Raw genomic sequence first — 27351 nt, 5'->3', positions numbered from 1 at the left:
TATGCCTGATCAAGCTATCATCATCATATCCCCTATATCTGGGTGAGCCAAGTTGCATACTTATTCTCATCTGTTAATTGTTCAGTTGTCAGTGTAAACACCAAACACTTAAATAATAATGAGCCGTATTGATTGTGGACTTCAGGAAGGGGAAGTCAATAGTACACACACCAGTTCTCATGGAGGCATCAGAAGTGGAAAGGATGAGCAGTTTTGAGGTTCCTGTGTGTCAGCATCTCTGGAGGAACTATCCTAGACCCAACATATTGGTGTAATCACACCACCATATCTGTTTCATTGGGAATTTGAGGAGAATTGGTATGTCATCAAAGACCCTAACAAGTTTCTACAGACGTACTGTGCAGAGCATTTAACTGGTTGCATCACTGTCTGGTATGGAGTGGCCAACGCATAGGATCAGAAAAATTTGCATGAAGTTGTAAACTCAGCCAGCTCCATCATGGGCACTAGCCTCCCCAGTATCCAGAACACCTTTAAAATTTGATGCCTCAAAAATGCAGCATCCATCATCCAGGACATGCCCTCTTCCCATTGCTCACATCAAGGAGGAGGTACAGGAGCCTGAAGACACACACTCAATGTTTCAGGAATGGTTACTTCCTCTCCATCAGCAGATTGTTGAGTGGACAATGAACACTACCTCACTATTTTTTCCTCTCTTTTTCCACCACTAGTTTAATTTTATTTTCTCTTTTTTTATATATACTTCTGGTTGTAATTTAGTATTTTTTATTATGTATTGCAATGCACCGCTGCCACAAAACAACGAATTTCATGACATATGTCAGTGATATTAAACATGCGTGATATTAAATACAAATTTCAGAGTTGCATTTGGATACATGCTTTGATAATAAATGAAACTTTGAACTTTTGAGTCTGATTCTGATTATTTTTGCAAGTGAAAGTGTATGAAAGTTTCCTGACTGTGTATGCCTTGATGTTGCAAGGCCAATGATGTTGTGCTGACCTTTTAATCTACTCTAAGATCAATCTAACCCTTCCCTCCTACATAGCCCTTAATTTTTCAGCCATTCATGTGCCCATCTAAGAGTTTATTAAATGCCCCTAATGTGTCTGCCTCTACCACCTTACCTGGCATGGTATTCCACTCACCCACCATGCTGTGTAAAGATCCTACTTCTGACATCCCTCCTATACTTTCCTCCAATCTCCTTAAAATTATGACCCCTCACTTAAAAATTATGTCCCCTGGTATTAGCCATTTCCACCATGGGGAAAAGTCTGTGGGTGTCCTTTTGATCTATGCCTCTTGTCATCTTGAACATCTCTTCCAAGTCACCTCTCACCCTCCTTCGCTCCAAAGGGAAAAGCCCTCGCTCGCTCAGCTTACTTTCACAAGATGTGCTCTCTGGTCCTGGTAAATATCCTCTGCACCCCCTCTAAAGATTCTACATCCTTTCTATAATGAACTTATAGAAGTGAATAGATAAGGTGAATGGAAACAGTCCTTTCCCCAGGGTAGAGGAGTCCAAAATGAGAGGGCATAGATTTAGAGTGAGAGGGGGAAGATTTAAAAGGGACCTGAGGGGCAAGCTTTCATGCAAAGGATGGTGATTATCTGGAAAGAGCTGCCAGAGGATTTAAGAAGCACTCAGGTATGTACTGTATATGCATCGATCAGGTTTGGAGGGATGTGAGCTCAACTGGGATTAGCTGACTGGACAATGTGGTCAGCATGTTCTCAATATTATTTATTACTTATTTATCTATTGTGAATATTTTGATTTTCTTTTTGTATTTGCACAATTTGTTGTCTTTTGCACATTGGTTGCTTGTCTGTATGTAAATTTCATTGATTCTATTGTGTTTCTTTGTATATACTGAGAATGCCCACAAGAAAATGAATTTCAGGGTAGCTCAGTGGATTCTGGTTAACTGAGCCATCAGTTAACCAGAACAGATGCTTATTTGGGACATCTCTTAAAGAAAAAAAGACTAATTGTGAAAATAGCCGTGATTCCCTTCATTTATTTAGGATGCTTAATTGGGACATGAGACTTTTACTGAACAGTTTCTAACTGGTGTCAGTTGTGTGCACCTGGTGTGGCTGTTAGCTACTACACCGTGCCTAGAGTGGACAGTTTTTAAATATCACCTGTTGTGTGTACTTGTGCTATGTTATCCGTTTGGGCAGATGGACGTTGATTCAAAAAGGAGTGATTTTTGATAATTCTGTTTTTTCATTCTGGCTTAAAAAAATTTCAGACCCTTGCCAAGATGCCAAAAAAAAGACTTGATATTAGCCAAAAAATTACCTTACTGTACCAAATTAAAAGCTGATTTTGTTCATTTACGGTCAACCCAAGGAACATGACAGCACACACTAGATGAATTCCTCTGTTGAGAACTACAAACTCTTCTCCGGCTTCCAGCCAGGTACAGGTACTGATTATAACTGACATTTCGATGACAAACTCTGCCATCTTCATCAGGGATGATGCCCAAAGAAATAAAATGATTAGACAGACATTCCTACAGAATGGCTACGAGGTGAAGGAAATCAATCGGGCCCTTAAAAGGGCTAACAGAAAAACCATGAAATCTAAAAATGAGGAGGAACTTGTTGCTACCACCTGTCTTCCCTACATTTCCATGGTTCCTGGAAAGATTGCCAGGATCCTGAATAAATACCAGATTAAAACCATCCATAAACCACAGCTTATGCCGGTCAAAATTGACCTGGGACTCAGATCAGCTGGCATTTACAGGGTTTCCTGTGAATGTGGAGAAGCGAATATCGGCCAGATGGAATGCACAGTGGAAACCCGTATCAAGGAGCAGAGGAACTGTATCCATTTGGGTTGCCCGGAGAAATTGGCAGGAGCATTCACAATGGCCATAAGATCGACTTAAAACTACTGTGCCATGCCAATGGCTTTTGGGACCACCTGGTAAAGGAAGCCATTGAATAAAACTAGAGGAAAAGAATTTTAACAAAGACTAAGGGCTTGTACTAAGTAAGATCTGGAACTCAGTTGTAAGCAAGGTGGGAGAGAGGAAACCTGATTGGATGAGGACTAACCAATCAGGAGGGACGGACTATGGGGATATAAATACCACCGGACTAGACACACCCAGGCATCATCCCTGATGAAGATGGCAGAGTTTGTCATCAAAACACCGGTTATAATTGATACCTATACCCGGCTGGAAGCCTGAGAGGAGTTTATTTGTGATATATACTAGGAAAGCTCGAGATCCTTTTTCTAAATTAGGAACTAATTCACAGTTTTATCGATAGTAGTATTGGTTGTGTTCTAATTTGTTATGTATTTCGGTTAAATACATAATTTGTTACTCAGTTAAACAGTAGTTCGTCTTTTTTATATAATTTTAACTATTTCCATGAAACTTCAGCTAATTGAATCAACTGCTTAATTGGGCCAAAAGTCACCTATCCCTATGGGTCCCAATAGACCATAAGATGTAAAGGCAGAATTAGGCCATTTGGCCCATTGAGTCTGCTCCATCAGTTCATCTCAGCCCCAACTTCCTGCTTATTAAAAGAACATGGCAGACTACACAAGATGAATCCACTGTATATGGTGACACAGATATATTTTGTTAATAAATTGACTTTGAATTTTTATATTACTATGTGGGGATTAGTTACCTGTCGATTGAAAGCCACTCCCATCGGGGCCCCATTTGAAATATGCAGTGGTTCTTTCCCTTTGGTTGCCCTGTAAGCCGCAGCATCATTGTCCAGTTTCAGACACCTCAGGGGTATAAGCATAGCATGTGCGGGAGGCTCACTCTCTTTCCTTTTGTCTCCAGGGGCCCTTCACACTGAGGGCACGTCCACTGTGAATGTTGGCTCCAGACTCACACTCCTAGCTAAGTATCTGTCTGCTGAATAGTAACTCGGGGACTTCGATGTTTGGAAGAATCTTTTACTGTTAATATGCTTACTTGTAGTCAATGTCTTTTGCCTCACTCACCAAACCCTGGAACCTGCTTACAGATATTTGGACTGGTTGTTCTGAAGGATTGATATCTGTGCTGAATTGCTCTGTGACGATATGAGCCTAGATGATGTTTGTTGTAGGTTAGTGATGACCTTGTTGGATGATCCGTTAAGTCCCTCCCATTTCCACGTGCATTGTTTCCAGGTCTCACCTGCACCGTAATTCTGTGCGTGATGAAATAACGAATGTTTCACATCTGACAGTATTGTGTATCCCCAGTCGCCCGTGTGTGTGTATACACATGCCACACACAGAGAAGAATTGCACCTATTTTCTGGAAGTGGGCTCCTGGGGTACATTGTAGCTCAGGTTGTTTACTTGTTGTGTTTATTTTAAATCCATCACGTTATTCTCAAAAATGCTGCCTCAGGTGTTAGAATTTGAAGGCCGATGACTCATCACGTTCTGTTTTGCCAGATATTAAGTCTGGTTATTTTTGCTTCTTTACTGTTTAGCCACGCTGGTCTGATGGATTTCCTGTGCCTTTTTTCCCTCAATTTCTCACCTTTCACGGCTCAAGGGTAAACCTTATTTGCCATGTACACCTGTACACCTGCTCGTTAATGTAAATATCTATCAGCCAATCACGTGGCAGCAACTCAATCCATAAAAGCACGCAGGCATGGTCAAGAGGTTCAGTTGTTGTTCACACCAAACATCAGAATGGGAAAGGAAATGTGATCTAAATGACTTTGATTATTGCTGCCAGATGGAGTGAGTAGAGTATCTCACAAACTGCTGATCTCCTGGGATTTTCATGCTCAGTGGTCTCTATAGAATTTACAGAGAATGGTGCAAAAAACAAAAAAAATCCAGTGAGTGGCAGTTCTGTGGGCAAAAACTCCTTATTGATGAGAGAGGTCAGAGGAGAATGGCCAGACTGGTTCAAGCTGACAGGAAAGTGACAGTAACTCAAATAACCACACGTTACAACGGTGGTGTGCAGAAGAGCATCACTGAAAACACAACACATTGAACCTTAAGGTGGATGGGCTACAGCAGCAGAAGACAATGAACGTAAACTGAGTGGCCACTTTATTAGGTACAGGAGGTAACAGATGAAGAGCCACTACGTGTACATGGATTAGGAATTTGCTGTGGTGATTTGGTCAGAGTGTGACACACAACAAAAAAACATCATTCAACAATTATAAAGAATGAAGGTTTATATAAACTATCAAGTTAGAGGTTAAAGTACCAACATGGGAATAAATGTAAAGAAGTTAGAGGTTTGCTGGGGAACCTGCTTTATTTCTGGTGCCTTTAACGTTTTGCCTAAATTGATGCATTTTGCAGTGTTCGTGTTGCTGTAGTCAACGCGACAGTTAAATGAGCTCGGAAATTCCTTGGGTTTCACCCTGTGGCAATGGTGTCTGGAATAAGGATCTCTTTGTGAGTGAGTTCACTGGAATGACTGATTCATTCTCTCCCATGCCCTGAAGACAACCAACTGGTCTGCAGGAAAGACGGCCGGCTGTGTCAAGCACATACACTTTGTAGACGTGAACAATCATTGCAGACACTTCCCACCCTGCAAACTGCCTTGCCCAAGAGCTCCTTCTTGGAAAATACAATAGGACTACGACAACAAAAACTACACATCATCTTAAAAGTGTGTGTGTGTGTGTGTGTGTGTGTGTGTGTGTGTGTGTGTGTGTTTCTAGATACTGGTGAATATCTGTGTGCATGTACTTCTATGTTGAAGAGCCTAAAGACCCATACTCAACAATTTAGGAACAGCTCCTTCCCCTCTGCCGTCAGGTTTCTGGATGGTCTATAAACCCATGAACACTACCTCACTCTTCCTTTTTCCGCACTATTTATTTATTTGTAATATATTGCAATGTTTTAGTTTGTTGAGATACAGTACGGAACAGGCCCTTCTGGCCTAACGAGCCGTGCCGTCCAGCGACCCACCCATTTAACCCTAGGCTAGTCACAGGACAACTTACAATGACCAACTAAACTACTAACCCGTATGTCTTTGGCCCGTGGGAGGAAACCCATGCGGTTCACGGGGAGAACATACAAACTCCTGACAGATGGAATTGAACTCTGAACTCTGACGCTCAGCATCATGGGAGGAAAACCGGAGCAACCAGATGAAACCCAAGCGCTTAAGAGAGGAACATACAGACTCCTTCTCGAGTACCGCAGAATTAAACGGCCGAGTCTGGTGTCCTGAGCTGTCGTTGCTACGTTGCACTGACTACTATGCTACCGTGGCTTTACACTATAGTGCTGCCTTTAAACAACAGCCTTCATGTCACATCAGTCAGTGATAATAAACCTGCTTGTGATTTTCAATTGTGCATATGCATTGGAATTTTCACCAGCTATTGTTGGTTAAGAAGGGACTGAGCTAACGCTGGTAGGCAGGTGCAAAAAAAATGATTCAAGAGGGTAATGGAATGATCAGTTTTACTTGGAATAGGAATAGGTTTATGATTGCCACGTGCTGAGGTACAGTGGATCGATTGTCATGCGTACTGGATCAATTCATTACACAGTGCATTGAGGTAGGACAAGGGAAAACAATCACAGAGTGCAGAATAAAGTGTTACAGTTACAGAGAAAGTGCAGTGCAGGCAGAAAATAAAGTGCAGGGCCATAGCACGGGGTCAAGATTCCATCTTATCGTCCGAGGAACGGTTCAATTTTGCTTGTGTCCAATTACTATGGTCTCTTTTCAGTGAAGAATATCACAGTGGGATGTTATGACATAGGGCTTACAGCTACACCTGACTACACTCAGGTTCTTTGGCCCTGAGCCTCTGCTTAATAAATCAGAGATAAATGCAGTGTATATCAACAGAGACGCTGCTCAGTTGTCATTGCAATGAGACTTTATATCTATAAATATTAAAGGATATTTCTCAATAGGAACTAAAATAGCAAACAGAACAACAGAACGTTGTACACTTTGCTTAATTATTTATGAATTAGTAAATTGGTTTATTATTGTCACACACAAAATGCTGGAGGAACTCGGCAGGTTAGGTAGCATCTATGAAGAGGAATAAAGAGTTAATGTTTTGGCCTGAAAGGTCAACTGTTTATTCATTTCCATAGATGCTGCCTGACCCGCAAACAGCAAACAGCTGTTTCTCTAGCATTTAGTGTGTGCTGCTCTGAATTTCCAGCATCTGCAGGATCTTTTGTGTTTATAATTGTCACAGGTACAGAGACACAGTGAAAAGTCTGTCTTGCATAAGGTTCATACCGATCAGATCATTACACAGTGCATTGAGTAGAACAATAACAGAGTATAGAATAAAGTGTACAGTTGCAGAGGAAGTATTTCAAGGAAGCTCAAACAGAACAGGTGGATGATGTATCTGCTGTGGAAAGACCTAGTTAGATTAGGGTTGCAATAATGTGTTTACTGTAGATCAAGGCAGATTTACAGTAATGGGGAATCGGGAACACCTCTTTTTCCCTTAATAGGGAGAGAGAGAGAGCCTGTGGTATGTCAAATACCGGGTGAACGAGTAGTCTTTGGGGTACTGCAAGTCTGTGTCTTTATTGATGCTTTGCTGCACGCTTGAGTGCTCGGTGTGGGGTGGCGTTGCTTTTTGTTGGTGGGGGAGGGGGTTCGTTGCTTTGCTGCTGCTTGTGGGAAGGGGAGGGGGTTTGGGGTTCTAATATTTAACTATCATTTATTCTTAGGGGCACTCTCTGTTTTCGTGATTTGCGAAGAAGAAGTATTTCAGGATGTATATTGTATACATTTCTCTGACATTAAATGTATCTATTGAGATCTATCTACCAGAAGTACAGCAGAGGTAAACAGGTTCATTGCTGGGGTGGTATGTCAGCATAGCAGTTAGCGGCAGCTGTGAGATCGGGGTTTGGTTTCTGCCATTGCAAAGAAGGAGTTTATAGCTTCTCCTTTTGACCACGTGGTTTCCTCCTGGTGCCCTGGTTTCCTCCCACAGTCCCAAGATGCATGGGTTAGGGATAGTGAGTTGTGGGCATACTATGTTGGTGCTGGAAGTATGGGGCCACTTGCGGGCTGCCCCAGTACAATCCCCACTGATTTGATTTGATGCAAAAAAATGCATCCACACAGACTGCTGCAGGAACTCAGCAGGTCAGGCAACCTCTATGGAGGGGAACTAACAGTCGATGTTTCAGGCTGAGATCCTTTATAGAGGGTGGAGAGGAAGGGGTAAGAAGCCAGAATAAGAAGGTGGTGGAGTGGCCACATTTCTCTGTATGTTTCAATGTACATGTGACAAATAAAGCTAATCTTTAATCTTTAAACTATATAATATCTTCTATATAATATCAGATCCCGAGTGGATGAACTGTATATACATGACATCAAAGACACTAACTGTGCTTTTCACTTCTCCAGTAGACTGATCAATATTGGGTGGTCCCAATATAATGTCCGATTAGGATGTACAGAGATCAACACCAACTCCAATGGATGGGTCATGACAATTGGATGCCTTACTCCCATCACCCCAAACAGATCCTTTTCTCCCACCTAAAGGAAGGCCAGCGAGCACCAGGTGGGCAAAAGAAACGATTCAAAGATAATAACAAAATCAGCCTGAAGGAATTCAACATGACATCTAAAAGCTGGGAAGACACTACACTCAATAGCTGGACCTGGAGGAAATCTGCTCAAGAGGGAAATGTGCTACATGAGAACGAACTCCACGGTGTGGCAGAGAACAAGCGGCAGCTGCGAAAGGAGAGACCGTACAACCGAACGACCCAACCACTGACCACAGCCACCACCTACTCTTGCCCAGAGCACTCCAGAACATGTAGGTCCCAGATCGGTCAAAACTGCAACCTGAGAACCATCAATAGACAACTCCCCCTCCCCCCACTCAAGATTCAAGATTGTTTAATGTAATTTCCAGTACTCAAGTGAAAAGGGGAACAAAATATCTGCTACTCCAGATCCAATGCAGCACAAAAAAATTACACAACAAGATAACACAAAAATAAAATAAAACACAATAAATGTATACGCACGGTAAAAAAATTCCCTCCCCCTCCCCTCTTCCGCTATGCCCCACTCTGGTCTTTTATGTCTTCTCAGCTGCCTATCACCTCCCCTGGGTCCCCTCCTCCTTCCCTGTCTCCCACGGTCCACTCCCCTCTCCTATCAGATTCCTCCCACTCCGGCCCTTTACCTTTCCCACCCACCTGGCTTCTGGCTATCCTTCTTGCCCTCCACCCATCTTTTTATTCTGACGTCTTCCCCCTTCCTTTCCAGTCCTGAGAAAGGGTCTTGGTCCAAGTTGATGACTGTTTGTTCGTTTCCCTAGATGTGCCTGACCTGTTGAGTTGCTCCAGCAATTTGTGTGCGTAGCTTATATACTGTACATAGATTGACTGTACGTCCATAACATGATGTTAGGAGTGTCTGCACATAAACTGACTGACAAGAAATGATAAAGAAGTGGTGGTTGGGGGTGTGGAGGGGTGGGTTAGTGGGTGGAGGTGTTAATCAGCCTTGCTGCTTGGGGAAAGTAACTGTTTTTGAGGCTGGAGGAACATCACACTAGCCTTGAGTAACCTGCAGTTAAATGGCACTCCAGCTTTGCCTACCAGTGTTTCCTGACGTGTCTTGTTACTGTTTTTATTACTGCGGAGGTGTCTACCATGTTTACTTTAGGTGAATTGGGGAGTTAATGGCTTGTTTGTTCAGTGAAGTTACTGCTACTAAGCAGTGCGGAGTGCTTTGATAGTTCTTGGCCCCGTTTGTTTTCAGTCAAGTGGCTGGAGAGATTGTTTCTGAAGCGTAAAACTACTGACAGACTGACTCGGGCCATCTGACAGCAATCTACCAGGCCACGGCTTTGATTGGAAAGAAAACACTATAGATCAATTTGTAGGAAGAGAAAAATGTTACTGCTACATAAAAAATTACTGTGTAATCCTTTCCTTTTGTCTTTGGTGATGTACTGGGTAGAAGATACTGTGTAAAAAAATGTTCGATACATCGTCATCATCATTATGTGCCGTGCAATATGACATCATCATTATGTGCCATGTCATATGACATCATTATTATGTGCCATGTCATATGACGTAGGCGCTCATAGTCTCACGACCATAATTGTTCTTCGCAAATTTTTTTACAGAAGTTGTTTGCCATTGCCTTCTTCTGGGCAGTGTCTTTACAAGACAAGTGGCCCCAGCCATTATCAATACTCTTCAGAGATTGTCTGCCTGGCATCAGTGAGGCATAACCAGGACTTGTGATCTGCACCAGCTGCTCGTACGACCATCCACCACCTGAACCCATGGCTTCACGAGATCCCGATCAGGGGGACGAAACAGATGCTACACCTTGCCCAAGGGTGACCTGCAGGCTAGCAGTGGGAAGGAGCACCTTACACCTCCTTTACTAGAGACGTATCTCCACCACAACACCCGTGTTAAGTACAACACACACACAAAACGCTGGAGGAGCTCAGCAGGTCATGCAGTATCAATGGAAGGGAATAAACAGTCGAAGTTTTATACTGAGACTCTTCATCAGGACTGGAAAGGAGGTGGGCAGAGACTAAAATAGCTTAAATAGAATAGTTGAGAGTTTGCCAAATATTCCAGTGTTCAGAATTGTTAAAACTATTTAATCTTAGTAAATCAGCAGCGGAGGAGAGAATGGAAAAGGTTCTGGAAGTAGGATGCAAGAAGTCTGTCATGACAAAACACCAGGAAAACATTAAGCAATGCATCCTTCATCAGAATTTACAAACTGCTTTCTTTGTCATTTGAGTATTTAACACTGCAAAAGTCTGAGATTTGTTGAACACAAGAGATTCCGCAGATGCTGGAAATCCACAGCAACACACACAAGGTGCTGGAGGAACTCAGCAGGTCAGGCAGCATCCGTCGACATTTCAAGCTGAGACCCTTCATCAGGACTGGGAAGGAAGGGGGCTAAAGCTAGAATAAGAAGGTGTGGAGGGGGTGGGGATGAAATAAGAAACTGGCATGGGATGGGTGGAAAAGGTAATGGCGGAAGATGAAGCGATCAGAGTCTGGAAGAATCTTTTGTTAACTGCTCCCTATACACATAGGAACGTTCTAACATATTTACTGTTGGGTGTATCCTGACTGGTTGCATCATGGCCTGATACAGCAATGTAAGAAGCTGCAGAGTGTAGAAAACTCTGCCTGATACTGTTGCGGGGAACGGGGCGAACCCAAACGCAGGACACTGGCACGGAGATTGAGTTAGGATGCAGACGAGGGTGTGAGAGTGGCTGGAGCTGAACGGCAAACAGGAGGGTGAGCAGGAAAGCAGGAGGCAGGCAGAACTTATCTTGACACGGAGCGTAGAAAGGCAAGTGGTAGACAATACTTTTCTTGACACGGAGAGACGGAGTTACACAGGTAAACCTCGGTACTGAAGTAAAACTTAGGATACACAATCCTAAGTGGCCGGGAAGGTTAATCACCATACTGGCTAAAACAACGATCTGGCAACGAGTGGATGCAAAGCCGGAGTTTTTATGCTGCAGGTCTTCATGAGAACCAGGTGTGCCGCCATCAAAAGGAATTAGGAGAAAATGGGGAATTAACAGTTGGGACCCTGACAGATACATCACAGGCACACCCTCACCCTCTTCCCCTCCCCCCCAACATCAGTGATATCTAAAGGAGGTGGTTCTATCATCAAATATCCCTACTGTCTTGGTATGTCATAATTTGAATGATGGAGTTTTTTTATTTATCACGTGTACATCAAAACATGAAAGCATATAGTGAAATGTGTTCTTTGTGTCAACGACAAACAGATTCCAAGGGGGCAGCCCGCAAGTATTACCTTGCTTCTAGTGCCAACATAGCATGTCACAACCATAACCAGCACGCCTTTGGAACGTGGGAGGAAACCAGAGCACCCAGAGGAAACCCACGCGGTCATGGGGAGAATGTACAAACTCTTTACGGACAGCGGCGGGAATTGAACCTGTAAGGTGTTGCACTAACCCATACACTACCACACCACACTCACCGGCAGGAAGTTCAGATGTCTGATGTCCCACACCAGCAGCTACAATCTGCTTCCCTTCGACCATGGAACCGACAGGTAAAACCCTAAAATCACTACAGCTTAGCAACACTAGCACCACTCTGCACTGAAATACATTATTTTTTGGGTTCTAATCAAGTTCAGATTTGTTGTCATTCAGCCATACACATGTACACAGTTAAATGAAAGAACATCCTCTGGGACCAAGGTACAAAACACAACCATAGCACATACTGCACATAAAATAATGTTAACAGATAATAAAAGTATTCTGTAGATGTACAAGTTGATATAAAGTGCATATACGACGTATGGTTAAATATACAATTGTGTTACAGTTACTGACGCTGTCATAAATAACACCTGCTGAGTGGGAGCAGGGCATTCAGAAGTCTCACAGTCTGGGGGAAGAAGCTGTTACCCAGCCTAACTCTCCTTGTTGCTATACTGCGATACCTACTGCCTGATGGTGGGAGATCAAAGAGATGGTGGGGTGTATGGGAGGGGTCCTTGACAATGTGGAGGGCTCTGTGAGCGCAGTGCTTCTGGTATATATTCTGGAACGGGAGGGGGGTAGTGGTAGGGACAGGGGCCCCGATGATTCTCTCAGCTGTCCTCAGTTTCGCAGTCAGGTGCCTTGCAATTCTCATTCCAGATGGTGATACCTCTGGTCACAACACTCTCCATGTGCGGTGCTAGAATGTGGTTAGAATGTTCTTTCTTGTAAGATTGTGCATCATTTATGAATAATTTATGTTTTTCTTGTGAATGCTGTTTGTCTGATGCTCTGTGTCTGTGAGGCTGCTGTAAGTATGTTTTCTACTGCACCTGTGCGCACATAGACTTGTGCACGTGACAGTACCCCTTGACTTTGACTTGGTCTAAGATCACAGTGCCTCACAGCTGGTTTCAACACAATAAATGGAAAATATTAAGGGCAGATTATGATGAAAGAAGGTAAAACTTCAAAATGATTGTGACAACACAGAACACTACAGCTCGATACAGGCTCTTCAGCCCATGATGTTTTACCGACCTTCTAACCTGCTCTAAGATCAATCTAACCCTTCCCTCCTACATAGCCCTCTATTTTTCTATTGTCCATGTGCCTATCTAAGAGTTTCTTAAATGACCCTAATGAATCTGCCTCTACCAGCACCCCTGGCAGTGCGTTCCACACACCCAGCACTCTCAGCTCACAGTACCTAGACTGGGTTACGTGAAGAGGTGGTGGGGGGTGGCAGCTCCACCAGTATTTAAGAGGCATATGGATAGGTAGTTGGAGGATAGTGGTTTGTAAGGTCATGGGCTGAATGTGGTCAGCCGGGACTAATGGGATGGATGCTGTGGTCAGCCAGGACCAGCAGGATGGATGCTGTGATCAGCAGGGACTAGCGGGATGGATGCTGTGGGCAGCCGGGACCAGTAGGATGGATGCTGTGATCAGCAGGGACTAGCGGGATGGATGCTGTGATCAGCAGGGACTAGTGGGATGGATGCTGTGATCAGCAGGGACTAGCGGGATGGATGCTGTGGGCAGCCGGGACTAGCGGGATGGATGCTGTGGGCAGCCAGGACCAGCAGGATGGATGCTGTGATCAGCAGGGACTAGTGGGATGGATGCCGTGGTCAGCCGGGACTAGCGGGATGGATGCTGTGATCAGCAGGGACTAGCGGGATGGATGCTGTGATCAGCAGGGACTAGTGGGATGGATGCTGTGGTCAGCAGGGACTAGCGGGATGGATGCTGTGGTCAGCCGGGACTAGCGGGACGGATGCTGTGGTCAGCCGGGACTAGTGGGATGGATGCTGTGGGTAGCCGGGACTAGCGGGATGGATGCTGTGATCAGCAGGGACTAGCGGGATGGATGCTGTGGTCAGCCGGAACTAGTGGGATGGATGCTGTGGGCAGCCGGGACCAGCAGGATGGATGCTGTGATCAGCAGGGACTAGTGGGATGGATGCTGTGGGTAGCCGGGACTAGTGGGATGGATGCTGTGGGCAGCCAGGACTAGCGGGGTGGATGCTGTGGGCAGCCAGGACCAGCAGGATGGATGCTGTGATCAGCAGGGACTAGTGGGATGGATGCTGTGGGTAGCCGGGACTAGTGGGATGGATGCTGTGGGCAGCCAGGACTAGCGGGATGGATGCTGTGGGCAGCCAGGACCAGCAGGATGGATGCTGTGATCAGCAGGGACTAGTGGGATGGATGCTGTGATCAGCCGGGACTAGCGGGATGGATGCTGTGATCAGCAGGGACTAGTGGGATGGATGCTGTGATCAGCAGGGACTAGTGGGATGGATGCTGTGGGCAGCCAGGACTAGCGGGATGGATGCTGTGGGCAGCCGGGACTAGCGGGATGGATGCCGTGGGCAGCCGGGACTAGCGGGATGGATGCTGTGGGCAGCCGGGACTAGCGGGATGGATGCCGTGGGCAGCCGAGACTAGCGGGATGGATGCTGTGATCAGCAGGGACTAGCGGGATGGATGCTGTGGTCAGCCGGGACTAGCGGGATGGATGCTGTGATCAGCAGGGACTAGCGGGATGGATGCTGTGGTCAGCCGGGACTAGCGGGATGGATGCTGTGATCAGCAGGGACTAGCGGGATGGATGCTGTGATCAGCAGGGACTAGTGGGATGGATGCTGTGGGCAGTCGGGACCAGCAGGATGGATGCTGTGATCAGCAGGGAGTAGTGGGATGGATGCTGTGGGCAGCCGGGACTAGTGGGATGGATGCTGTGGTCAGCCGGGACCGGGTGGGCCAAGGAGCCTGTTTCTGTAATGTATGACTCTATTACTCTATGACAGAGCAGACAGACGACACCCTTTCCCCAAGGCGACAGTCACCAAAACCAGAGAGCGGAGGAAGGTATGGGGAGGACGTCAGGGGTCATACAGAGTGGTAAGTGCATGGAGCACTCTGCCAGGGGTAGTACATACAGAGCTAAGCACGTTAAGGTTGTAAGACCATAAGACCCAGGAGCATCATGACCCATTTATTATTCCTCTAACCCCATTCTCCGGATGTCTCCCTGTAACCCCTTACTAATCCAGAGCCTGTCAACCTCTGCTTTAAATATACTCAATGATTTGGCCTCCACAGCCGTCTGTAGTAATGAATTCCACACATTCACTACCCTCTGATGAAAGAAATTCCTCCTCATCACTGTTCTAAATGGATGTCCCTCAATGTTGAGGCTGTGCCCTCTGGTCCTAGACTCCCCCCGTGACTGGAAACATCTTCTCCACTTCCACTCTACCAATATTCGATAGGTTTCAATGAGATTCCCCCTTATTCATGTCCAGAGCCATCAAATGCTCCTCTGATGACCAGTTCCTTTCATTCGAGGTGTGGTACTTACCAGGATGTCCAAGCAGGCAGCTTTGAGAAGAGTAATCTGATCTGCAATGGTCAAGCTTGTGAAGCCAGGCAGCCTTTTAGCGAACTCCACTATTTTGATAATGCACTTTGTGGCAAGTTCACTGAATTTGTCCCACAAGCCCAGGTCAAGCCGTACTCGGTGGTCAGCACTAGAGTTCTGTAATCAACAAAATCATTGAATGTATAATCACTGTGAAGGAAGTGTACATTACTAACAGACTAGTACAGTGTATCGATTCACATACAGACCAGAACTTAAACTACCGCTAGCCAGAAACTTTATAATTTAATTTAGAGATACAACATGGTACGAGGCCCTTCTGGCCCAACAAGTCCGCCCATGTGACCAATTAACCTACTAACCCGTACATCTCTGGAATGTGGGAGGAAACCAGAGCACCCGGAGGAAACCCACGAGGTCACGAGGAGAGTGTACAAACTCATTACAGGCAGCAGCGGGAATTGAACCTGTGTTGCGGGTGTTGTAATAGTGTTACTCGTGCTGCCCACGCATCTTATAATCCAATAAGAATAAGATTTTCTTTGTAAATTAATACAATTTAATAAACTTAGTAGAATAATTTAATGGATAGATTTTAACAAAAATACCTTTAATGAAATGTATTCTAAATCAAAGTTGCAAGCTAAGTGGATTCTCACAGAAAATAAGGATCAAGAATCAACTTTATTCACCATATACATTTACATGTATTAGGAATTTGCAGTGGTGTGTTGGCATGACATGCAACAAGAAATAACATCCTATAATTATAAAAAATAAAGAATTACATAAAAAATAAAGTTAGAGACTAAAGTACATATGTGGAATAAAATGTGTATAAATACATAAATACTCGTAAATACAATATAAACAGCAATATGAAAATGTGCTTTGAAGTGTCTACAGTGCAATGAGTGGCTGATGGGATTAGTTGATCAGATGAACTGCTGGAGGAATAAGTTTTAAGACAGCATAAACACAAGAGATTCTGCAGTTTGCTGGAAATCCAGAGTAACACACACAATTCTAGAGGAATTCGGCAGGTCAGGCAGAATGCATGGAAAGGAATAAAGTGTTGATGTTTCAGGCAGAGGCCTTTCATCGTATCTCAGGAATATAGGTCTTGGCCTGAAATATCGACTCTTCATTCCTTTCCAGAGACGTTGCCTGACGTATTGTGTTCATCTAGCACTTTGTGTATTTTAAGATGGCATGAAGCTTTTTTTGTTTTCATTGCTCTTTGGGTCTCAGCTTATGGGTAAATTCAGACAGGACTTGGTAAAAATAGGAGGGGCAAATGAATTTTGATGGATGATTTCCAAAGCTCTCCATAGCCACATCTTTCTTCATAGAGATCAAGCTCCATCGTGACCAAACTAATTGAGATGGAATGCAAAAATGCATCATCACTCATTATTTCTTTTATTTAATGGATAACGTTTATTGGTGAACAGCCTGTGAAACTGTACATGTCAGAGAACTGGATTAAAGTCATATTCAGAATGAAACAATGAAGCAAGTCCCACGTGGGTTCCTTTATAATTCACAGTGTTTGCAATAGTGTGCTTAAGTGAATACAACTTTTGACTTTAATTTATTTTTTATTTTTATTTAGTGACATAGTGATGCAACAGGTCCTTCTGGCCCAATGAGCCATTAATGCCCAAATACAGGCCCTTTGGTCCTGGACTCCTCTCCACATCCACTCAGCCGAGGCCTTTCAACATCCCATGGGTTTCAGTGAGGTCCGCCCACATCCTTCTAACTGCCAGTGAGTACAGGCCCAGAGCCATCAAATGTTCCACATACTTTAATCCTGTCATTCCCAGCATCATTCTCGTGAACCTCTTTTGGACATGTCTGCACACCTTTTTTCACATAAAGCCCTGTTCACAATACGCAAAGTGCAGTCTGACAAATGCCTTATGAAGCTTCAGAATTATATCCTTGCTCCTCCATTCTAGTCCTCTCAAATTGAATACTAACACTGCATTTGCCTTCCTTACCACTGCGTCAAGGTAACCTCTAGGGACTCCCAAGTCCCTTTGATGTCCAATCCGATTTTCCAATTTACCTGCACCCTCCATGACCATCGTAACATTGCCCTTATCACATGCCTTTCCCACTTCCTGTTGAGATTTCTATCCCACATCCTGGCTAGTGTTTGGGGCGCCTGTATATAACTTCCATCAAGGTCTTTGTACACTTGCGGTTTCTTAACTCTACCTGCAAGAATTCTACATCTTCTGATCCTATGTCGCCGCTTTCATTTTTACCAACAGAGTCTTCCCACTCTCTCTGCCTACTTAACTGTCCTTTGATACAAGGTGTATCCTTTGGATGTGCAGCTCCCAGCTGGATCTTCTTTCTGCTATAGCTTAGTGATGTCCGCAATGTCATACCTGCCAAACTCAAACTGCGCGACGGGATCATCTACTTTATTTCGTATACGGTGTGCATTCAAATATAACACTTCCAGTCCTGTATTCATCACCCTTTTCGATTTTGTCCCCCATTACACTTTAACTCATCTGGAGCTGACTGGAATTTTGCCCTATCACCTGCCCGTCCTTCCTCACAGTCTCACTACACACTGCCTCTGCTTGTAAACCAACTGCCCCTTCCCCAGCCCTGTCACTCTGGTTCCCATCCTCCTGCCAAATTAGTTTAAATCCTCCCCAGCAGCTCTAGCCAACCTGCCCGCACTGATACTTATCTCCCTCAATCAAGTGTAACCCTGTCCTTTTTGTACAAGTCACACCTTCTCCAGAAGAGAGCCCAATGATCCAGAAGTCTGAAGCCCTGCCCCCTGCTCCTGCTCCTCAGCCACTCATTCACCTGTACTATCATCCTATTCCTGCCCTGACGAGCACGTGGCACTGTGAGTAACCCAGAGATTACTGCCTCGGAGATCCTGCTCTCCAGCCTCTTCCCTAACTCCCTATACTCACTGAGCAGCACCTCTTCCCCCTTTCTACTGAAGTCATTGGTGCCAATGTGCACCGCAACCTCTAGATGCTCACCCTCCCTCTTGAGAACCTTCCGTAGCTGTCCTGAGACATCCTAGAGCCTAGCACCTGGGAGGCAATACATCATCCTGGCTACTCTTTTGTGGCCACAGAATCTCCTATCTGTCTCCCTAACTTTTGAGTCTCCTATCGCTATCGCCTGACTTTACCCTTCCCCGCTAAGCCCAAGGGTAAGCCGCTGTGCCACTGGCTTGGCTGTTCCTGCCGTGTGCTGTTAGGTCAATCCCCTCAGCAACAAGCACATCCAAAGATGTATACTTGTCGCTGAGAGGAATAGCCACAGGCGAGCCCTGCACTGAATGCTTACTGCCCTGACTTCTCCAGGTGGGCACCTCACCATCTCCGGTCTGAAGCCTGCACTCTGGACGTGACCACTTCAGTAACCACATCCTTAGGCAGTGTTGCTTGTTAGCACAAACAATGTATGTTTCGACGTACACGTGATAAATAAGTGAATTTGATCCACCGGGTGTCTCAGGCTTCGTGCCTTGGCAAGTGACAACACACATATATTCCAGCAGGGGTCACCAGAGAGCAATCAATGCAGTGGGCCACTGTGGGATTCTTCAGATTCAGATTCAAATTAATTTAGTTCAAAGTTCAAAGTAGATGTTATTATCAAGAGCTTCATTTTCTCGTGGCCATACCTAACTAATCTATAGGAGAATAACTATAACAGAATCATTGAAAGAACTGCCTAACTAGGGTATTCAACCAGAGTGCAGAAGACAACAAATTCTGCAAATGCAAAAGAAGAAACAATAATTGTAAATAAATAAACAATAACTACTGAGAGCATGAGATGAAGAGTCCATAGGTTGTGGGAAGATTTCAGTGATGGAGCAAGTGAAGGTGAGTGAAGTTATCCCCTCTGGTTCAAGAGCCTGATGGTTGAGGGGTAATGACTATTCCTGAACCTGGTGGTGCAGTCCTGAGACTCCTGTACCTTCTTCCAGATGGCAGCAGCGAGAAGGGGGCATGGCCTGGGTGGTGGGTGTCCTTGATAATGAATGATGCTTTCCCACGACGATGTTTTATGTAGATGTACTCAATGGTGGAGAGGGCTTTACAATGCTGGACTGGGCTGTATCCACTACTTGTTTGTAGGATTTTCCATTCAAGGGCATTGGTATTTCCATACCAGGCTGTGATGCAGCCAGTCAATATACTCTCCACTACACATCTATAGAAGTTTGTCGAAGTTTTAGATGTCACGCTGAATCTCCGCGAACTCCAGAGGAAGTAGAGGTGCTGCCGTGCTTTCTTTGTAATTGCATTCATGTAATTGGGGTGTATGGGGTGTCAGGGAGGGATAGCACCTCTGGTGGGGGAACATGTCACATCCTTTTCAAGGCGGTTAGTCCACCTTTGGTCCCCACCTGGCACTCAGCTCTCACCTGTGGCTCCCCGTAGCTGTTTGCATGCGACAGCGGCCACACCCTGGGCAACAGCTTCGACCAGCTGGCTAAACCAGGTGAGGGTAGCCGACGGGTCTCAAACCTTTGGTGAGATAGGGAGATGTCTATCCCAGCACGTGAAGACAGACTCCAGCGGATTGAGTGGACGAGACCAATGGAAGGTCCAACGGTCAAGAAGGCGGTCTCTGAAAGCATCGTGGGACATGTAGAGCAGGACAAGACGCAGAAGGTGTCCTGGTCATCCACTGCGTTTAGTCCCATCCCCAGCCGTCTCGGCTCCTGTCTTGCCACTAGATCCAGATGGGAATTGGGAAGAGAGAGTGAGGCTGACGCTGCGCAACTCTCCCTCACTTAAATCCAAATCAAGCTCTAGTCTCGACACCATCAATGGTGTCGAGGTCTTCATCGACGACGACGATGGATGAACATACGATTTATGTGCTGGGCCCAGGACAGGTCCTTCGAAATAATAACACTGAGGAATTTAAAGCTGCTGACCCTCTCTACCTCTGATCCTCCGATGAGGACTGGCTCATGGACCTCTGGTTTCCTCCTCCTGAAGTCAATAAGCAGCTCCCTGGTGTTGTTGACATTGAGTGAGATGTTATCATATTTATCACATGTACATGGACACATACAGTGAAATGTGTTGTTTGCATTAATAACCAAAGTATCCAAGGATGTACTGCACGCAGACACGAGGAAATCTGCAGATGCTGGAAATTCAAGCAACACACACAAAAAATGCTGGTGAACGCAGCAGCCCAGCCAGCATCTATAGGAAGAGGTACAGTCGAAGTTTCAGTCCGGGACCCTTCATCAGGACACCAGCATTTTTTGAAGAATGTACTGGATCAGCCTGCAAGTGCTGCCACAAATTCCAGTGCCAATGTTGCCTACAATTCTCGGTAGAACAACACAGAACACAATAAACCGATCATACCAAACAACAAACAAGCCCCATTCCTCCCTCCCACACACAAACATGGTCCACCAACCCCATGTTTGTGGCCTCCAGTCTCCTGCGGATTCATAAATTCACGGATCTTGGGCCTAAACCTTCGACCTTTCCCAGAAGACTCGAAGGCTCAGGATCTGGCATTTGGGCCTAAATTTTCAGAATTCCAATTTACCTTTGAGTTTTGATCCTCGGTATCAAACCCAGGCGTTGCCGATGACGACAAATGCAGATTCCAAACTCCAGGCCTCAATTCCAAACTCACCAATGATGGGTCCCCAAGACTAGGCCTCGGTCTCTGGATTTGCCCATTACAGTAGCTCAGGGTCACCATTACTCATGTCACTTGCCTATTGACTTGCTGATCGAGGGGTGGGGGACACCAGCTTTCGTCTTCAAAGAAAGTATGTATACAGAATACAACTCTGAGATTTGTCCTCCCATGAAACAAAGAACCACCCATGGAACCCGTTCAAGCAAATGCGAGAAAAAACGAATTATGACCAACACAAAGAATATCAAACATCAAACCAATAGTGTTCAGTTTAGTTCAGTTCAGCACTGCGCTACTAGCCAATGCAGGAGCAGGGCCATTATTCACCGAAGTGCCCCAGTTGACATCGATTGCCCCGAGCAAACCGGGTGACAGAATTCAGGAACGCATGCAACATGTCCTCTCTGATCCGCCAGCCCGACATCCAACCTCGGATGTCCTTCATCCTGGCCTTCGAATGCAGAAAACGGAGAGCAGAACAGAGGACTATACTCCGGCCTGGCCTCTAACTCCCCCACATCCCCGACTCTAAAGCCCTAGCTCCCCTCTCTGTCTCCAAAACCATCCCTACAAATTAAAAAAAAAGACAACTAAGTAACAACCTGTGGTAAATTATCTCTGTAAACAGTGAAGACAGGAGCGAAGGCGAAGCTAATTGGAGGGCTGAGCCATGCAGGTGCATGGCGAATCTGAAGTGTAACATGTTGGAGACAACCAGGGGTCACAGATGGAGTTGGAGTGAGTGATTCAGAGAGGAGGAGTCGAGGTGGAGGAGTTACCTGGGTGCAGGGTTGGATCGCTCTAGGCACCGTGCTGATTCGGAGAGGTCAAGAACGGCTTTGGACTGGGCGTTGAGGTCTAGGCCCAGAGCGTATCACTGCAGTGGGGCCCCGGCCCCAACGTGAGGTGCCATCTGCTGTTTGGACAGAGTAGACTGGAAAGGCAGGGTGTCAGGTCTGGAGGCGAAGGTCAGGCCGATTTCGCGCTGAGGATGTGAGACTGCCCCAGCTGTGCTTTGTGTTTGCAAGCTTTGCAACGATTTGCCCCTCTAATAAGATGAACTAAGACCGTGACTCCGGGCAATTCGGTCTGTGGATTCACATCGGTTCGGAATGCTGTTGTTTGCTGCTATTGTTTGCATGATTTGATTTCTTTTCTCTTTCTCTTTTCATAGTTGGGTTCTTTCAGGTTTCTTGCTCTGGGGCTGCCTGTAAGCAGACAGATCTCAAGGCTGTGTAATTTATACATACTTTGATAATGAATATACTTTGAACCTTTGAACTAAATCTGAACAATAATCTTAACGGAGACTGCAGCTCGGCATCATCTTGTCTCCCTCAATCCCAAGCCCGAGTTCAGGTGTATCTCTCTTCCTGCCCGTTTACTGGGGAATGCAAACTCCAAAGTCATCAAATCAGAATAAAATGTGTGCCCTGATGTGGCTGAGAGTTTATTCTTATGACAGAAATGAACTACAGAGTGACTAAACTGGCACGCTAGTGCAACACGTCACAGCGTTGGTGATCAGGGTTCAATTCCCGCCACCGTCTGTCCGTGAGGAGTTTGTATGTTCTTCCCGTGACCGCGTGGATTTCCCCGGGTGCTCTGGTTTCCTCCCACATTCCAAAGACGTACCAGCTAGTTAGTAAGTCGTGTGCATACTACGTTGGTGCCAGACGACACCAGCACATCCTCAGGCCGCGTTGGTCTCTGACGCAGATGACGCAGTTCACTAACACGAGGCAGTCTGCAGACGCTGGAAATCCAGAGCAGCACACACAAAGTGCTGGAGAAACCCGGCAGTTCGGCCAGTATCCATGGAAATGGATAAACAGCCGGAATCTCAGGCTAAGACTCTATACCGGGACTGGAAGGGAAGAAGGAAGAATCTAAAATAAAAAGGTGGGGAGAGAGGAAAGACGATAGCTTGAAGCCAGGTAAGCGGAAAAGGTGAAGAGCTGAAGAAGAAGGAATTGATCAGAGAGGAGAGTGGGCCACAGGTGAAAGGGAAAGAGGAGGGCACCTGGAGGTGATAGGCGGGTGAGAAGAAGTGAAAGTCCGGAGTGGGGTATAGAAGAAGAGTGGAGGGAGAGGGAATTTTTTTTTACAAGAAGAAGAAATCAATACTCATGTCGTCAGATTGGAGGCTATCCAGACGAATATAAGGCGTTGGTCTTCCACTCTGAGGGTAGCTTCATCGTTTCACTTTAAGTTTCAATGTTTTGATGTCCATGTGACACAAAAAGCTAATCTTTCTTTAAGTTATTTAAAGGTTAACTTTTTCCAGAGTGGACTATTTACACATGACCTGATACCCTAACCTGGAGAGATGTATAGGCAGCCAACCCATGGTCGGCAGAGTTTCACCTTTTGCCTTGTTCTCGGGTCTGGTAGATCTCCAGATCTCCCTGCTAAAAGCAACCCGGCTTGTATTTATTTTGGTAGTAAACCACAAAAGATCCCACACTGAGCTATCAACTTTCAAAAATGCTCTTGGCAGAGGCTCAGAGGAACATTCTACAGGCCACCTGGGGACAAACAGAATTCATCTTGTGTTTAAAAACAAAGCAGAGGTCTACTCTTGCCGAAGATATTATGATTGACAAGCAGGAATACATCTGATGTTCACTCGCTATCCACACAAACACAACTAAATCTGTACGTCAGTCAGAGAACATTGGGAAGGTGGAATTTCCAATGCAATCTGACACGAAATACATGACAAGTTTAAACATTTCAGTTCTTTTTAAAGCTTCAACATTAGACCGTCACTTCTGTATCCTCGTAACCACCACCGTGAGACACGAAAGTCTAGAGAATGAATTCTCACCCATTCTAACACAATTAAAAGGGTACTTATAGTATCTGAAGAGTCAGTCATAGAGAACACTACAGCACAGAAACAGACCCTTTGGCCCATCTAGTCCATGCCGAACTATTATTCTGCCTAGTCCCATTGACCTGCCCCCCAACCAGAGACCTCCATATCCATCGCATCCATGGACCTATCCAAATTTCTCTTAAGTGTTGAAATCAAACCCGTGTCCACCACTTCCTAATTTGGAGTATTTTGTACGGTTTTGGTCACCTATCTATGGGAAAGATGTAAATAAGGTTGAAAGAGTGCAGAGAAAATTTACAAGGGTATTGCTGGGTCTGGAGGATCTGAGTTATAAGGAAAGATTAAGTAGATTAGGATTTTATTCCTTGGAACGTAAAAGATTGAGGGGAGGCTTGACAGAGGCATACAAAATTATGAGGGTATAAATAGGGTCAATGCAAGCAGGTTTTTCCACTGAGGTTGGATGGGTCTACAACTGGAGGTCATGGGTTAAGGGTGAAAGGTGAAAAGTATAAGGGGAACATGAGGGGAAACTTCTTCACTCAGAGGGTGGTGAGAGTGTGGAATGAGCTGCCAGTGCAAGTGATGCATGCAAGCTCGACTTCAACATTTACGAGAAGTTTGGACAGGTACATGGATGGTAGGGGTATGGAGGACTATGGTCAGGGTGATGGGAGTAGACAGCTTAAATGGTTCAGCACAGACTAGATGGGCTGAATGGCCTATGACTCTATGATATCCACTGGCTGCTCTCTCCCCCCCCAGCTTCCCTTAAACAGTTCACCTTTCACACTAAACCCATGAACTGTAGTTCTATTCTCACCCAACCTCGGTGCAAAAACCCTGCTTGCATTTACCCCTCATAAGCTTGTATAAGGGGTATTGGGAATTTGAAATGGCACACCTTATTCCATAATAAAAAGCTTTTGAGTGTATAAACGAGGGTTCCCAACCTTGTTTATACCATGGACCCCTACCATTTACCGAGGGGTCTGTGGACTCTAGGTTGGGTACCTTTTGTATAAAACATCCCTTTTGTAGAACAATCAATTTCAGTAGAAAAGAAATCATAGACCAGTTAGCCTGACCTCAGAGGTTGGGAAGATGTTAGGGTCAATTGTTAAGGATGAGGTTATGGAATACTTGGTGACACAGGACAAGGTAGTACACAGTCAGCATGGTTTCTTTCAGGGAAAATCTTGTCCGACAAACCTGTTGGAATTCTTTGAGGAGATTAAAAGTAGGATAGGTAAAAGGAATGCAGTAGATATTTGGACTTTCAGAAGGCCTTTGACAAGGTGCCATACATGAGGCTGCTTACCAAGTTAGGAGCCCATGGTATTACAGGAAAGTTACTGGCATGGTTAGAGCATTGGCTGATTCGTAGGAGGCTGTGAGTGGGAATAAAAGGATCCTTTTCTGGTTGGCTGCCAGTGACTAATGGTGTTCCGCAGGGGTTGGTGTTGGGACAGCTTCTTTTTATGCTGTATATAAATGATTTAGATGATGGAATAGATGGCTTTGTTGCCAAGTTTGCAGACGATATGAAGATTGGTGGAGGAGCAGGCAGTGTTGAGGGAACAGGTAGGATGCAGAAGGACTTAGACAGATTAGGAGAATGGGCAAGAAAGTGGCAAATGAAATACAATATTGGAAAATGCATGGTCATGCACTTTGGTAGTAGAAATAAACGTGAGGACTATTTTCTAAATGGAGAAAAAAATCCAAAAATCTGAGATGCAAAGGGACTTGGGAGTCCTTGTGCAGAACACCCTAAAGGTTAACTTGCAGGTTGAGTCGGTGGTGAGGAAGGCAAATGTAATGTTAGCATTCATTTCAAGAGGTCTAGAATACAAGAGCAAGGATGTGATGCTGAGGGTTTATAAGGCACTGGTGAGGCCTCACCTTGAGTATTGTGAACAGTTTTGGGCCCCTCATCTTAGAAAAGATGTGCTGGCATTGGAGAGGGGTCAGAGGAGTTTCACAAGGATGATTCCAGGAATGAAAGGTTTATCATACAAGGAACGATTGATTGCTCTGGGTCTGTACTCGCTGGAATTCAGAAGGATGAGTGGGGATCTCATTGAAACCTTTTTGAATGTTGAAAGGCCCAGTCAGAGTAGATGTGGAAAGGATGTTTTCCATGGTGGGAGAGTCCTGGACAAGAGGGCACAGTCTCAGGATAGAGGGGCGCCTTTTCAAAACAGAGATGTGGAGAAATTTCTTTAGCCAAAGGGTGGTGAATTTATGGAACTTGTTGCCACATGCAGCTTTGGAGGCCGGGTCATTGGGTGTATTTAAGGCAGAGATTGATAGGTTCTTGATTGGATATGGCATCCAAGGTTACGGGGAGAAGGCCGGGAACTGGGGTTGAGGAGGAGAATTAAAAAGAATCAGCCATGGTTGAATGGTGGAGCAGACTCGGTGGGCCAGATGGCCTAATTCTGCTCCTATATCTATGGTCTTATGGCTTTCATCTATGCAATAGGCTTACAAGAGAGAGAAAGTAGCATCTCTTATGATGATGCTGTTTTCACTCCTTTTGGTACACGTCTTATACTCTCTGGTATCTGAAGACAAAGAGAAGACAGAACATTGTACTTTGAGGAATCAAATCAGAATAAATTGGAGACAGAACAGAGTTGTAGATTCAGCCAAAGTGTTGTAGGTTCGAATGCTAAAGCAGACCTAATTAGCCAAATGGCATAATTTTGCTCTTTTGTCTTATGGTCTTATGCCCTAAGATGCAATCCAATTTCCACAGGGGAGAGATGCTGTGACTACATTGTCCAGAACTCGTGCAAATATATAAAACAAAAACATTTGCCTTAGCCGATACTCTTTGCAATATTTCATTTGGAGTATGAGGAGACGGTATGTCACCAAAGACTCTCCACTGTACAGATGTACTGTGGAGAGCATTCTAACTGGATGCATCACCGTCTGGTACGGAGGGGCCACTGCACAGGATTGGAAAAAGCTGCAGGAAGTTGTAAACTCAGCCAGCTCCATCACGGGCAATTGCCACCCCAGTATCCACGCAACACTCAAGAGGCCATGCCTCAAAAACGTGGCACCTATCATTCAGGACCCCCCACTTCCTAACTTGAACTGTACGTATGAGGGGTGATTGATAAGTTTGTGGCCCACGGCAGAAGGAGGTGAGTTATACAGCTCTCGTTACATGCACATGCAGTTCAATGCATTGAATGATTATGCAGAAAATTTGAAGTTAATAACTCATCTCCTTCTACCGTAGGCCACGAACTTATCAATCACCCCTGCTGTGGACACTTTCTGGAGGTCCAAGATCCGTATGCTCCACGACCGCTGGACTAAGTGTGTAAATATAGGAGGAGACTATGTTGAAAAATAAATGTGCTAGGTTTTCTAAAATGGACTCCTTCTACCTTAGGCCAC

At 45.2% G+C, this 27351-nt stretch overlaps 1 protein-coding gene across 5 annotated transcripts in view; it reads right to left on the bottom strand.

The window, feature by feature from the left end:
- The window catches only part of LOC134357802 (retinoic acid receptor beta-like), a 499706-nt gene that overhangs the window by 23657 nt on the left and 448698 nt on the right, over window positions 1-27351 (bottom strand). For all 5 annotated transcript variants that reach the window (XM_063069461.1, XM_063069465.1, XM_063069463.1 and 2 more), the window contains one exon: window positions 15390-15566. In XM_063069461.1, coding sequence (XP_062925531.1) covers window positions 15390-15566 — 177 coding nt within the window. The remainder of the gene's footprint in view (window positions 1-15389; window positions 15567-27351) is intronic.

The sequence above is a fragment of the Mobula hypostoma genome, chromosome 17 (genome assembly GCF_963921235.1).
Source record: "Mobula hypostoma chromosome 17, sMobHyp1.1, whole genome shotgun sequence".
Classification (NCBI taxonomy): domain Eukaryota; kingdom Metazoa; phylum Chordata; class Chondrichthyes; order Myliobatiformes; family Myliobatidae; genus Mobula; species Mobula hypostoma.
Note: the sequence above shows the minus strand (reverse complement) of the source record. Positions and strands in the feature narration are given on the sequence as shown.